Source organism: Odontomachus brunneus, unplaced genomic scaffold (genome assembly GCF_010583005.1).
Source record: "Odontomachus brunneus isolate Ranch 3 - 2012 unplaced genomic scaffold, Obru_v1 Obru_scaffold_082, whole genome shotgun sequence".
In the NCBI taxonomy this organism is placed as follows: Eukaryota; Metazoa; Arthropoda; class Insecta; order Hymenoptera; family Formicidae; genus Odontomachus; species Odontomachus brunneus.
The window spans coordinates 611,669-624,917 of record NW_022639532.1 but is presented as its reverse complement, the minus strand read 5'-3'; the positions used below and the strand labels follow the sequence as shown (position 1 = coordinate 624,917).

At 43.4% G+C, this 13,249-nt stretch overlaps 1 protein-coding gene across 3 annotated transcripts in view; it reads right to left on the bottom strand.

The window, feature by feature from the left end:
• LOC116847715 overlaps positions 1-13,201 on the bottom strand; it is a 45,163-nt gene extending 31,962 nt beyond the window's left edge. For 2 of the 3 annotated variants that reach the window (XM_032823012.1, XM_032823013.1), the window contains exons 1-5: positions 12,748-13,201; positions 11,205-11,510; positions 5,649-6,163; positions 4,522-4,847; positions 2,702-2,767 (exon numbers count right to left, since the gene is read on the bottom strand). In XM_032823012.1, the coding sequence (XP_032678903.1) occupies positions 2,702-2,767; positions 4,522-4,847; positions 5,649-6,163; positions 11,205-11,276 (979 nt within the window). In that variant the 5' untranslated portion in view covers positions 11,277-11,510; positions 12,748-13,201. The remainder of the gene's footprint in view (positions 1-2,701; positions 2,768-4,521; positions 4,848-5,648; positions 6,164-11,204; positions 11,511-12,747) is intronic. The other variant, XM_032823014.1, reaches the window with a different exon arrangement.
• Positions 13,202-13,249: the final 48 nt, after the last annotated feature.

Sequence of the window (13,249 nt, the reverse complement as noted above, 5' to 3'; positions counted from 1 at the left end):
CTCTCTCTCTCTCTCTCTCTCTCTCTCTCTCTCTCTCTCTCTCTCTCTCTCTCTCGTTCTCGGTCTTGCGCGCAATTGCAATTACCGAGATCCCATCCGGCGCCGCGCGCATCGTGACGAAAGCGACGATAACGGGGATAACGGGGAAACGGTAGCGAGGACGGCGATCCCGCGGACACCGGTAGTGTGTACCAGTGAATAGAAACAAACAGGTGACACGATAAAGCGTGATTCGGCAGCAGAAGTCAGTCGCTAAGCGCACATTCCCAAGTCGCGCGCTCTCTTTCGCGTCGCCAAACACGGCGGCGTAGCCGAAGCGGGCGATATCAGCTCGCAGGGATCGATATCGCGCCTAGATGAGTCTACGTCTATCCATCTATGGCCGGTATTCATCGGCTACGAGATCCGTGCAGACGCTGCAAACGCTTCGAGGCGCGCTTAAAGAAAAGCGACGATCAGTCCGTGCGGCGCTTCAAAACATTTTAAGCATCCAATTGGATCGTATCCACACAGTTGGATCTCATATTCAAGATCTTCTCTCGAGCTCGTCTTCAGACGCCGCACGGATCGTTTCGTGGGCCGTCGAGTATCTGAGGATAAACCCGAAACGATCTTAAATACAAAATCCGATTATGAATACCGCCCTGTACGTCCATCAATCTATCTATCTATCTATATCCATCCATCCATCCATGTATCTATCTAAATCTATAACGATAAAATCTTCATCTCGCGATACACATAAGACAGGAGAAAGCAGAAGTACGGAGGGGGCGGAAATCCCAAGCGTCGAGATGCGATCTTGGCTTTCTTTCGGAAAATGCAGCACTTTCCAAATAACGAATTTTTTCTTTCAGTTGTTTCAAGTACATATGGAATTTCAAAAATAGATTGAGGGTAAAAGCACTAAGTTCCGGACGCGCAACTAATTCTGGACATTTTTATTTGTTTGGTCCTTTTAAATGAGAATATTTAAACTTTCAACACAGATTATGTATACGAGTGTCCCAGATTCGTCCTCGCAACTTTCGTCGGAATGTAGAACAGATTGAGGTGAACATAAAAGTTCTATACCGTTTTGCGATTTTCGCAATAAATCTCGAGATATTAATTAAGGAAGATTGGTGAAGAAGATGGTGAATGATCACGCGCGATATGATAAATGAATTGTAGCGGCGATGTATGCCGTCGTGTATTTGTACATTATGTCAAATTGAACAAAAAGGTCCTTTATTACTTTGCAGATAATCACGTAGATTTTTATTCATTAATGAGAGAAAATTGTTACATACTGCACGCGATAACACGCAAATCTTCTTTAACATCTAAAAATCTATATGGCCATTTGCAAAGTGGTAGAGAACTTTTTTGTTCAGTTTGATCTAATGTGTACCAACAGCAGACGGAGCCGCTATAACTCACCTACCATATCGCGTTTCGCATCATTCACCAATCATTTTTAATTAATATTTATTGTAAATATCGCATAGTATGGAACATAAGTCCTCTCGACGGACTTTTACGTTCATCTCAATTTCACGTTCCCGCAAATGTCGCAGAGACGAATCTGGAACACTCTGTATATTCAACATGTATACATATATTTTATGTTGGAAATTTAAGCAATATCCGTATTTCCGAGACCGAAACAATAAGAATGTTCGAGTAGATGCTTCGCCGGACACAGATACTTTTACCTTAATTCCTGAGAGACAGAAATAAAAAAAAAAAAGGAACAATTAGGCGTTTATTTTTGAAGATCGACAACAATATCTCGCGTTACCACCTCCTCCCATGAGCCCATAAAGATTGAGGAAGCTTGGCAAAGACTTGATCGGCTCTTCGTCTCCCTTCTGAAACCCGTGTTTAGGCGAGAAAAGTTGTTCGCGCGAATATCAATACTTGTATGCAAACGCGGTTTCGCAACGGTGACGGAGAGACTCACGTCGCCGATGAGCCGATCGAGCGCGCTCGGTAGACTCGGCGAGCTTTCGGGTATTCGAGGGATCGAATTAACGTCAACGGTGACAGACATTCCACCTCGGCTACGACGCCGATTTCACCCGTCGCCAGACTCCACGGTACAACGAGCGGCGACATTAAGAACGTCGACGACATCGCGCGAGTCTCACGAAGACCGTCTCGCGGGAGCGACTTTCGTCAAGGACGTAATATCCATCTTCGTGTTTTTTCCCCTTTCTCCCCCACGGGGTCGATAAGCGTTGTTCTCGTTGCCGTCGTCGTCGTCGTCGTCGTCGTCGTCGTCGTCGTCGTCGTTGCCGCCGCTCGCAGCCGGCGTCTGGGATACGCGCGAAAGAGACGGCAAGCGTGTGATGGACAACGTGAAATACGACAGAGATGCAGCGTAAGCAAGAGATGGAGGAACAAAAGAGAAGAAGCCCAAGCGCATTCGCATAGTCGCACGTTACCGTACACTGTGTGTATCCACGCGGCACCACCGAAAAGAGGGCGGCCGTCGAAGGAAAGTGGCGAGTTTTCCGGGTCACGTTCGCCGGCTGTCGTTCGTCGTCGTTATCACAAGTCGTGGTAGTCATTGTCGCGCTAGTCGCCATTATCATCATCACCATCGTCGTCGTCGTCATTATCGTCATTGCGAGTCTCGCGCACTTTCGACGGCCGCCCCCCTCTCCCCGTGGACACGAGAATGACTATACATCGTCTATTCGCCGGGCTGTTATACCTATTGCGCAAAACGGGAAAAAGAGCCTGACCCATGAATGAATGGCTGAAACGAGTGGATGAGATTCTGAAAGAAAAGAACATCAATTCATTTCCTTAGAGGTACCGTCCACTTCCCTCGATCCCTCTCTCGTTTTCTCTCCCTCGCACGCACGCACGCACGCACGCACGCACACGCGGTCGATTCGCACAGCGATGTCAGTTAACACCGAGTCTGGTTAGCCAAACTTTATCCCTCTATCCGATATAGCGCGGAGGTGTCCTTGAAACTTGTCGTGGGATCCGTAGAAAGGCAAGACGCAAGGGTGAGAAGCGACTAGTGATCTCGATCCTCGGGAGAGTAAGCGAGACGACGCGTAGCACCCCGACGTGGGTGCGAGGCGAGCAGACGTACGCGATTCTTCTGCAATCGTTTCGACAATGACATTGAACGCGACTCCGCGTGTCGGTTTACTGGCTAGGGTCTCGGGGTACTCCTTATAGTACCGATAAGTCGCGGGCGAGAGAGACTATAAGCTTATCGCCGACTCTACTCCGCTGCCTCCCGCGATCTAGAGCCGGCGAGTTTCGCTAACTGGAAGTTACCAGTTTAACGACTCGGAACTATAGAACCGGTCACGTCGATAGCCATGGTTAAATAACTCTGGTTAGCGATACACCGTCGCGACTAAGTGACACAACTGACGGACGAAATCGTTGACTCGCGATCGATGCTAAGCGAGGTTGCCGGCTGCTTGCCTTTCAATTCGTAATGGTGGGCCGCGCGCGATCGATCTTCACTCGAATGATCACGGTTCATCAGGTGGATTATCGCGGGCATAAATTGGACGAGTTCTTGGAGTGAAGATGAGAAAGAGAAAGAGAGAGACAGAAAGAGAGAGGGAGAGAAAGAGAGAGAGAGAGAGAGAGAGAGAGAGAGAAAGAGAGAGTGAGTAAGAGAAAGAGGAACAGACGCGTCCTTCAAACTACAAAAAAAAGAAAAAGAAAAAGCAACAGGGGCAACGTCGAATATGGGGCGAATGACGGGGCGCGAGAATTTGGATCTTCACGTCGTGCGTTATTGTTTCCCTCACGACGCCGTCGCATTGAAAATAGCGAAAGCGACGAAGCTTTCTACTCGGACACGCGAACGTACACTGTCGTAGACGGAGACAATATTGTAGTGAAAATTACGTTAAAATTATATCTCTTTTCACAATTTTCTTTAGTAAAGCTGGACTGCACCGGCACTGTGCGATATGAAATATTCTCTAAATTTCTTGGAGCGCAATTTCACTCCAATAGCGGAGTGACCACCGAGTCACTCGAATGATTTGTCCCTCACTCAGAGTGGATTCCCCACTCCAAGATGTCGAGTGAATATTTTCACTTGAAATTGAGAAGTGAATTCGGTGCAGTCCACCGTCACATTCACCCTGATGGATCGAAATATTCACCCACACGGAGTCAGAATCGACTCCAAGTGACGCGCATTCATTCTCGCGATTTCGAGTAACAGTATTTTCGCTCTTTATCGTTTCGGGTACAAGTACCGCCATTCTTCGTTCGTTTTCGAGTGAGATGCTACTCCAAGAAAGTCAAAAGGTGCTACAGTAAATCTGTGACGTTCTGTGAAACGAAACGTGAATCGCAAGAATTTTGCGACGAAAAGTCAAACATGCGTAACTTTTTCAGCAGACGTATACAGTATAATTTCGGTCACAACTCAGCTGTATGGCTGACAATTGCAGCGATTTTGCTGTAAATTTCACGACAACGTTCCCTCCGTATACACATTCCTCCGCGCGGCGCTACGAGAGCGACAGATAAAGACAAACTCACCGGCTGATCGTCCTCGAGACTTGACGCTCCCGCTACCCTGAGCGTTACAGCCCTGGGTGTTGCACGGTTGGCCGCCTATGAGGGATATGTCGAGCGGATTGGTGGTCACGTTGATGTTGGGCCTCTTTTGACTCCGCTTGAGATCGGAGACTCCCTTGTCGTTCCCTTGATTCACGCTGGCCCCTTTGCCGACGTTGGTGTAATCTATCTGATATCCCACTCGGGCGTTCTGCTTGTCTTGCGCGGCCACCAGGTTGCGAATCGACGTGCGCGGGTCGCCCGCCGAATCGGGCTGGCCCGCATCCACGGAGCCTCTCACGGGGGTGCTAAACGCAAAGCAAGTGCAGGTCTCTACGCTTTCGCCGTGATTACACGAGAGAGGCGGCGAGCGATGTATTTACGGTCGAGCCGAAAACACACCCTCCGACTACACGTTCCCCGAGATCTAGGGCGAAATTTAGCGAAAGGCTCGATTCGGAAATTGCTCCAAAGTACATTCAGCGGACCCATCCGGGGCAGGGAAAGAGAAAGGAAAAGGATAGCGGCGAGGCGTATCTAAATTCCTTTAAGAAACCCTGATGTTGCGCGAAGCGGAAAAGGAGCGGTGATCTTTAATCTGGAATCGCGAGCTGGCGGCAATGAATAAACCGAAGGACTACACGGCGAAAATATTGTAGTAAAAATTGCAACCAAATTTTCTAATCTTACACCGCACAAAAATTATGACAGGAAATGTTATACATTTGTTTAAAAATGTTATGCACACGTTCGACACATATCACCGCTCGATCTTGTTCGCGAACTTGGAGAATTCTCCTCCCGCTTGCTCAAGATAATAAATAAATATTAAGTGTCGAATTATCTCACAATGCTCGCACGACTCTCCCGGAATTTTCGACGTCACTTTTGTCACGTTATAATCATATCAAGCTGCGCATCTCTCGCACGTCTCGAGTCGGTTCGATATGGTGCAGAGCATCGTCCCGGCACGCATTCGTCTTGCACATAAGACCTCTACGTCTCACAGTCGTCTTTTGCCTCTCCCGCTCAATCACGGAATCACCCTCAGAGTCGAAAGCGCCATTCGAGAAAAACAATAAATTACCTGGCTTATCGTGCGAACTCACCTGAAGAAGTCCGCCGCTCGTAGATCCGGTAGAGGCGGCGTCCTGCCGCTGCCGAAGGTGAACCGCGTGTCCTGGTGCGCGCCGATCATCGGCGTGGGTGGCGGCACGACGGCGCCCTCCGTGCTGTTGCTCGCGCCGTGAGCGCTCGACGAGGAGCCGGTGATCATCTTAGAACCGCCGTCCGGCTGAGTCGAGTCGAGTCTCAAACGGGAGCAGCGGGTCGTCGACGGCCCCGCCTCGGTGCCGTTGAAGGTGCACATCGGCGAGGAGGGCGACGACGGCACCAACGGCGGCGGCGGCGGCGGCGGTGTCTGTCGGCTCACCGGTGCCGCGACGGAGATCGGCGAGGTCGGCGACACCGGCGACGAGGAACGGCTGACCGCGGCGTCGTCCGGGTGTCGGTGACCGGCGTGGATGGACGGTTGCGACGGAGCCGTAGCGGGAGGCGACATCTCGGCCGGCACGTCGATCAAGTCGAAACTGTCGTCCGGCTGCTCCCCGTCCGTCGTCGTCACCTGAGGAACGGAATGGCAGGCGAGTAGAAAATTTGCCAGTTTCTAGCTAGTAACTGATCAAGTTAGTCAGATTCTTAAGGCTCCTGGGGATTCGCAATATCCATAACGTCATTTTTAATAACGTCAGAAGCGAGAAAACGTATGCTAAAAATTCCTGCAAAGTACATCGAGATAAACAGATATGTCCACAAAACGACATTTGCGACCGATTAAGTATACACTGAGAGAAGAATTTAGTAAATATTATCAAAATTTAGTTACTATTACTAAATGATAAACGTAAATATAGCGGGCCAAAGCTATGGCAATACTTATTAATTAATTTAGTTCTGTAAAATAAATTATTTATTTGACAGAAGTAAAATTTATTTGCTTCCAGAATATATTTGGTAAATAAAACTTATTGAATAATTGAGCAAAATAAGCGATTTTGTAATAGTTACAAAATTTTTGATAGATTCAACCAACTATCTGTAATAATAGATATTGAAACGATGTAATAGCTGCAAATGAATGAATTTTTCGTTGTGCTGCAACAAAACATACTTATACTGGTAACAAAATAGAACTCGTACCTACTGAATTTTTTATTATATGGGATATAACGATTTCATAACAATTATCAAATATCTGTTCATAACTGTAATATATTTCATATTAAATATTTAACATTAAGTAACTATTACTAAATTATTTAATTGATGTTACTGTGAATGCAATTACGTCATACTCCCGATCTATTAAATATTTGGTAATTATTGTCATATTTAGTATTAGTTACTAAGGATTCAATGAATTTCTGTAACTAAATGCAGTTTGTTATAGTTACCAGTCTTTTCTCTCAGTGCACCTCTAAGATACTCCGTATACTTTCCTTTTATTATAACAATCAACAGATAGTTATAAAATAAATGTGACGTGCAATCGTCTTTTCTAATCTAATTTCTTCATTATCTCGTCATATTAATTTTCCGATTATCTATTAATTTTTAGAACAAAAGGAAAGTGTACGGAGTATTTTAGAGGTGTATTTAATCGATCGCAAATGTCGTTTTGTAAATATATCTGTTTATCTCGACGTATTTTGCAAGAATTTTTAGCATGTGTTTTCTCGCTTCTGACGTCATTAAAAAGAGATGGATGATGCGATTCTCCAGGAACCTTAAAGCCTGTATTACCCGTGTGAAAATTCTTACTCGAAGTAGCCTAAATGCGAGCCAGCTTACCTACATCGTAAAAACTGATGTGTTAAATTTAACAAAAATTATTTAATTACAATAAAAAGCTCTAAAATCAAAATTATGTTCAAAAAGGGCCTATGAGAGCCAGATGCAAGAAAGAAGTGCACAAATTTATTTGAATTACAAAGTTACGTATTACGTATCTAAATTCCTTTAAGAAACCTTGATGTTGCGCGAAACGCAAAAGGAGCGGTGATCTTTAATCTGGAATCGCGAACTGGCGGCAATGAATAAACTGAAGGACTACACGGCGAAAATATTGTAGTAAAAATTGCAACCAAATTTTCTAATCTTGCACCGTACAAAAATTATGACAGGAAAATGTTATTAAGTCGTAAAACGCATCAACAACAAACGTTTCGATCTTTCATTGGATCCTTTTCAATGTATTACAACGAAGTTACTATGGTGATAGACACATTTAATTATTTCGATACGCACATACATAGTGATTTTTTAGTGATTGCTTGAGAGCCCGTGCAGCAGACTTTCCTTTCTTCACTAAAATCCCTATGTATGTGCGTAATAATTAAATGCGTCTATCACCGTAGTAATACATTAAAAAAGATCCAATGAAGGATCGAAACGTTTGCTGATGCGTTTTACGACTTAATAACATTTTTAATATAATACGTAACTTTGTAATTAAAATAAATTTGTGCACTTCTTGTACCTAAACCTCACAGGCCCTTTTTGAACATAATTTAAATTTAACACATTTCATGTGTCCCAAATCGTCCACTCTCATTTATATGTAAATTTAACACAAAACAAATGTGTTAAAAAGTAACACGCATAATATGGAAAAAATTAATACAAGAATTTAACACTTGAATACCGTTAGGAATCACAGGTTGTGTTAAATTGACATATTTAATATGTTAGACATAGATTATGTCAATTTAACATTTTCATTTCATCAAAAGCATAGATTAATATTTCTCTCAAATGTTAAATATTAAAGTTTAATTTTAGTTAATTTACATTATACATATGTCATTTTAACATAAACTGTGATTTCTGACGGTATTTAAGTGTTAAATTCTTGTGTTAATTTTTTACATATTATGCGTGTTACTTTTTACCACATTTGTTTTGTGTTAAAGTTACACATAAACGAGAGTGGATGATCTGGGACACATGAAATGTTAAATTTAACACATCAGTTTTTATAGTGTAGGTATTATCTAGAGCCTATTTTGTAAATCTAGTCAGCACCTAGCACTATGTGTGCTAGGTGCTGACTAGGTTTACAAAAGTTTCATAAGCTTCATAAGTTTCATAAGTTTCATAGGTTTACAAAGGTTTCATAAGGTGGTAACCTTATGAAATCTAGGCCTTAGAGATATAAAACTATCCGGGCACTAGATAGGGTTAGGAATTGACAGTTACCATTCAGTTACCATTTTTCTTCGGTTAGGTTCTGACCAGTAACTGGTCAAGAAACATTGGCCAATGTTTCCAGGCCAGTTTCTGAACACCTAATAAATCCTAGTCAGTAAACACTGGCCAGTTTTTGACTAACTTCTCTCGGAAAATTATCCATTCGAGGGGTTATGGGAGTCTCTCGTTTTCTGCTTGATTCGCGCTCAAAGACTCGCAGAAGCGTAGGCGTCTCGGCGAACTAGATGTTGGCCGAGGGGACGTGAGAATAAACGACTACGAGAGAAAGAGGACTTTGTACAAGGGACAGGCGTATTTGTTAACGCGTTAAAAATTAATTCCGAGCCTCACAGCCGAGCAAGAAAGGGTCTATATGACGAGGCTCGTACATTGCCTTTGTGTCTAACTGCTGAAGTCTGAAATATGGATAGGGAACACGCAAAGGCGCTCATTAAATTCCAACGTGAGCAGCAGGCTCTCCTTGTGGATTCTTCGAGTAGCGCAAGTTCCTCCGGCAATGTATCGAAGCTCGCCAACTTTGCCCGTTCTTTGATGCGTTATCATGACTTTATCAATTATCAATTATTGCCTGACGCAACGTTTACCGCCATGACGTTTACGAGCTTGTGCAGGCATCGGCGTTACATGGTGGACGTTTAAATTTAGCACTATCCTTGCAAAAACACGCGGTGTAGTTCAGTGTTAATGTCAATATTGATAATCAATAATAACCGAGATCAATTAAATACCGAAATAATGATGTTTCCCGACTTCCCGTTGTGTACATCGCCATTCGAGTCTCGTAATTGGTTTTACAACGGCGCACGATGACGGTTAATAATGTAACACACGTATTTAGCGAGTCCTCGTCGGTTCCGTATCAATAGTAGCTCTCGCGAATAAAATTTTATTATTTTTCTTTCTCATTACATTTTATATTTCATTGTGCTCTCTGTGCAATTATTTTTAACTCGATAACACGCACGTCAGCATGATGGGGTCTTCAAGCGTAATTTCAGCTTCGACTGCAATTTCAATTTTACTTTTTAATCAGCCGCTTCGCACATTGCCGTTGGCTCGCTTGTGGCCGAACTTTCTGTGTATTTTGCAACATTTACATTGCCGTGTACATCGCCTGCCTGTCCACTCGGCGCGGGGCTGGTTCGAAATTTGAAAATAACCGCGAGCGCGCTGCTCGAAAATCGGGCTTGAAAATGATCGTAACCCCGAGTAGAAATTTATCCAGTTTCTGACCAGTGACTGTCCAGGGCCTCTATTCTTGGATTTTTTGCGTATGCGTAATTTTCATTGCGCAGCTTATACAGCTATTTTATGGTATGATTAAACCTGCGCAGTAAAACTTATGTATACGCAACTATTTCAAGAATAAGGGCCCAGGAATTTTTGATGACTAGCTAGTTTTTGGTCAGTTTTCTTGGCTAGAAACTGACTGGTTTGATCGACGCTCACTTCGTCAAGAAATGGACAGTTCAACTAGATAGTTTCAAATCAGTTTTTAACTAGATTTTGATCAGTATCTAATCTGTTTATTAGCAATTTCTAAGCAGTTTTTTTTATTAATTTCTATGTAATTTTTTACTATTTTATAAGCATTTTTTTGTCGGTTTTTGATCAGTATCTATTTTTTTCAGTTTGTTAATAGTTATAAATAATTTAACTATATATGTATCGAAACAATAATTCTATTAAAATTAAATTTTTATAATTTTTATTTTTTTTATTTTTTCTCATCTTTAATATAATATTTTATTTTATTTTGACCAGGAACTATCTCAAAAAAATACGTCAGTAATTTCAAATTTTTTGCAGAAAATGCACAGCATTTCCTTACCATTTTTCTTGTAGAGTTTCTAACAAGTAACTGGCCCAAAAATACTGAACAGTATTTTCAGAGTTTTTACTGGGCAGAAACTATCCAATATTTACTTACTATTTTTTCAAGCCTAGTTTCTGACTAGCAATTGGCCATGAAAGAATAGCCAGTATTTTTTGCCAAATTTCAAAACAGTAACTGTCTAATTAATCCTAGCTAATAAAAACTGTCTAGCCAGTAATCAGTTTTTTCCCTGAGAAAAAATGTTCATAAAAACTGGTAAAAAACTGCTTAGAAACTGCTGATCAGAAACCGACAAAAAAATGCTCATAAAATAGTTAAAAACTACATAGAAACTAGTGAAAAACTGCTTAGAAACTGCTAATAAACAGGTTAGATACTGATCCAAATCTAGTTAAAAACTGATCTGAAACTATCTAGTTGAACTGTCAAGTGTTTTGACGAGGTGAGCGTCGACCAGTCAGTTTCTAGCCAAGAAAACTGACTAAAAACTAGCCAGTTGCCAAAAATTTCTGGACAGTTACTGGTCAGAAACTAGATAAATTTCTACTCTGGTACCTACCATGGTGAGCATCGTGTTGGCGCTGTCGGTGCTCGTGTTGATCGTGGTCTCGGACGCCGTGCTGGAGCCCATGACCACGACTTTCGGCACTGTGCGACAGCTACGACTGCCGCCAGCCGATTTGAAATTGAACCGCCGGATCGCGGACGACAGCAGGTCGCCGTCCCGCGCGCCGCCGTCAGCTCCATGCTGCTGCTGCTGCTGTTGCCCCCGCGATGGCTGCGACTGCGATGTATCCCCCGTGTCACACGCGCTACTCCCCAAACTGCCGCATCTGTTCGCCGACTCGCGACCTCTCGAGCATCCCTGCGAACACAGCGGTGCGGATCGCGACGGTGTACTCTTGGCAATGACAGCGAAAAGCAGTTTTCGAGCTAAGTTCGAGTCGCCCGCTGAAATTCGGCTGGTGCTGCTCGTTAAGTTACTTGATCGGCCGCGCCGTACTGTCACGTTTTTGAATCTGTACAGTACGATCTGTCAGGGCAGCTTTAAATTGCCGTATGACTTTAGTGGAAATCAATACATATTTCCCAGAGATATAGGAAACGTCTCGAATATCGCGGTTGTAAGATAATAGCGCGATACAACTAGCAAACAGATTTGCGCGACTTTCAAACAAATGGAAAGGGCGATTGAATATTTGTTCTGGTCTCACGGACCAAACATTGTACAAGTGGAGAGTTAATTATATTTATTGATGTTTGTGTTAAGTACTTATCAAGCACTTAATTATATTCATTAATAATATATATTAGGTATTCGCGTCAGATATTTAATTATGAAATACTTAATGATATTACTTAATGAACCTTTTCAGTGATATGCTCGGAAAACTTTCACGCAGTAAAATATTAACTCAGGTAAAAAAGTTTCCGGACATTTTTCTACTTGGGAAATTCCTTTTGATCTGCTTAAATCATTGTACTTTTTTGCCCGTTCATAACAAATACGAATGAAAATTAGATATATTTCGTATCATATTTTTTATTTTATATTAAGACTCTTTGAAAAAAATATCAGTAAAGATAAAAATCTAGACGCTCTTATTTATATAAAATAATTATATAGCTCTTATTTATATAAAAATCCCTACTTTATGGGGGAACCGTGCAGGTATTTTAATTCTTCAGGGCACAAAAGTTTTATCATGAGATCACCTAGTAGAACCAAATCATAGCTTCAGGCACAGTGATCTCTATAGTGATGCACTCTATTTGTTTTTTTCTTTTTTTTTTGTTAGTATTCGATTCAGTTTGCGCGTTTGTTCTGTAGAAATAGGAAAAATTAATTTCAACAGGAATGAACTGTTGTGTCATTCTAGACATGTAAATATTTTATTGGAATTAAAATTTTAAAGGTCCTGTGCTTCAAAGAGTTAAGGTTGCGTTCTTCACTGTATTGAAAATCCATAGTTCATGTCACGTACACCATAGATTTTCAATACTAGCAGCAAATCACGCAGCCTGAATCACCGCTGAAGAGGTCAGTGAAGTTATATTTCTGTGCGCGAATGACTTTCTCCGCGATCGCCGCGGAGACTTACTTGAGACTTGTGTTCCGGGGTGGACGGTGGATTCGGTGTGTTCGGCAGCGAACCCCCCGTAGGGGTACAGTGCCGCAGTCGCGCCAGGGCCGTGCGAAGCCCCTCCGTCACGAGGCCCTTTTATTCCTCCCGATACCTCCTCTCCTTCAACGCCCCCGCCTCCGCGATGCAGCGCTCGGCGCGTTCCTTTCCGTTCGCCGGATTCACCTCGCCGCGGTCCCACACGACGAAGGGCGCTCGCGCGACCACGAGGGTGCACGGAGGGTGGGTCCACCGTTCGCCGCTCGCCACGGGGATGATCAGCCGCGGAGAAGCGGTGAGACTCGCCGATCCGCCGGATCTACCTCGTGCCGTTTGTGCCCCGCGTCGCTTATCAACCACCACATTCACCATCTCACGCCGCCTCCACCCTGGCGAGACCTCAGGTCTTTTGCACCTTCTGCTTCTTCTTCTTCTTCTCCTCCTTCTCCTCCTCCTCCTCCTCCTCCTCCTCCTCCTCTCC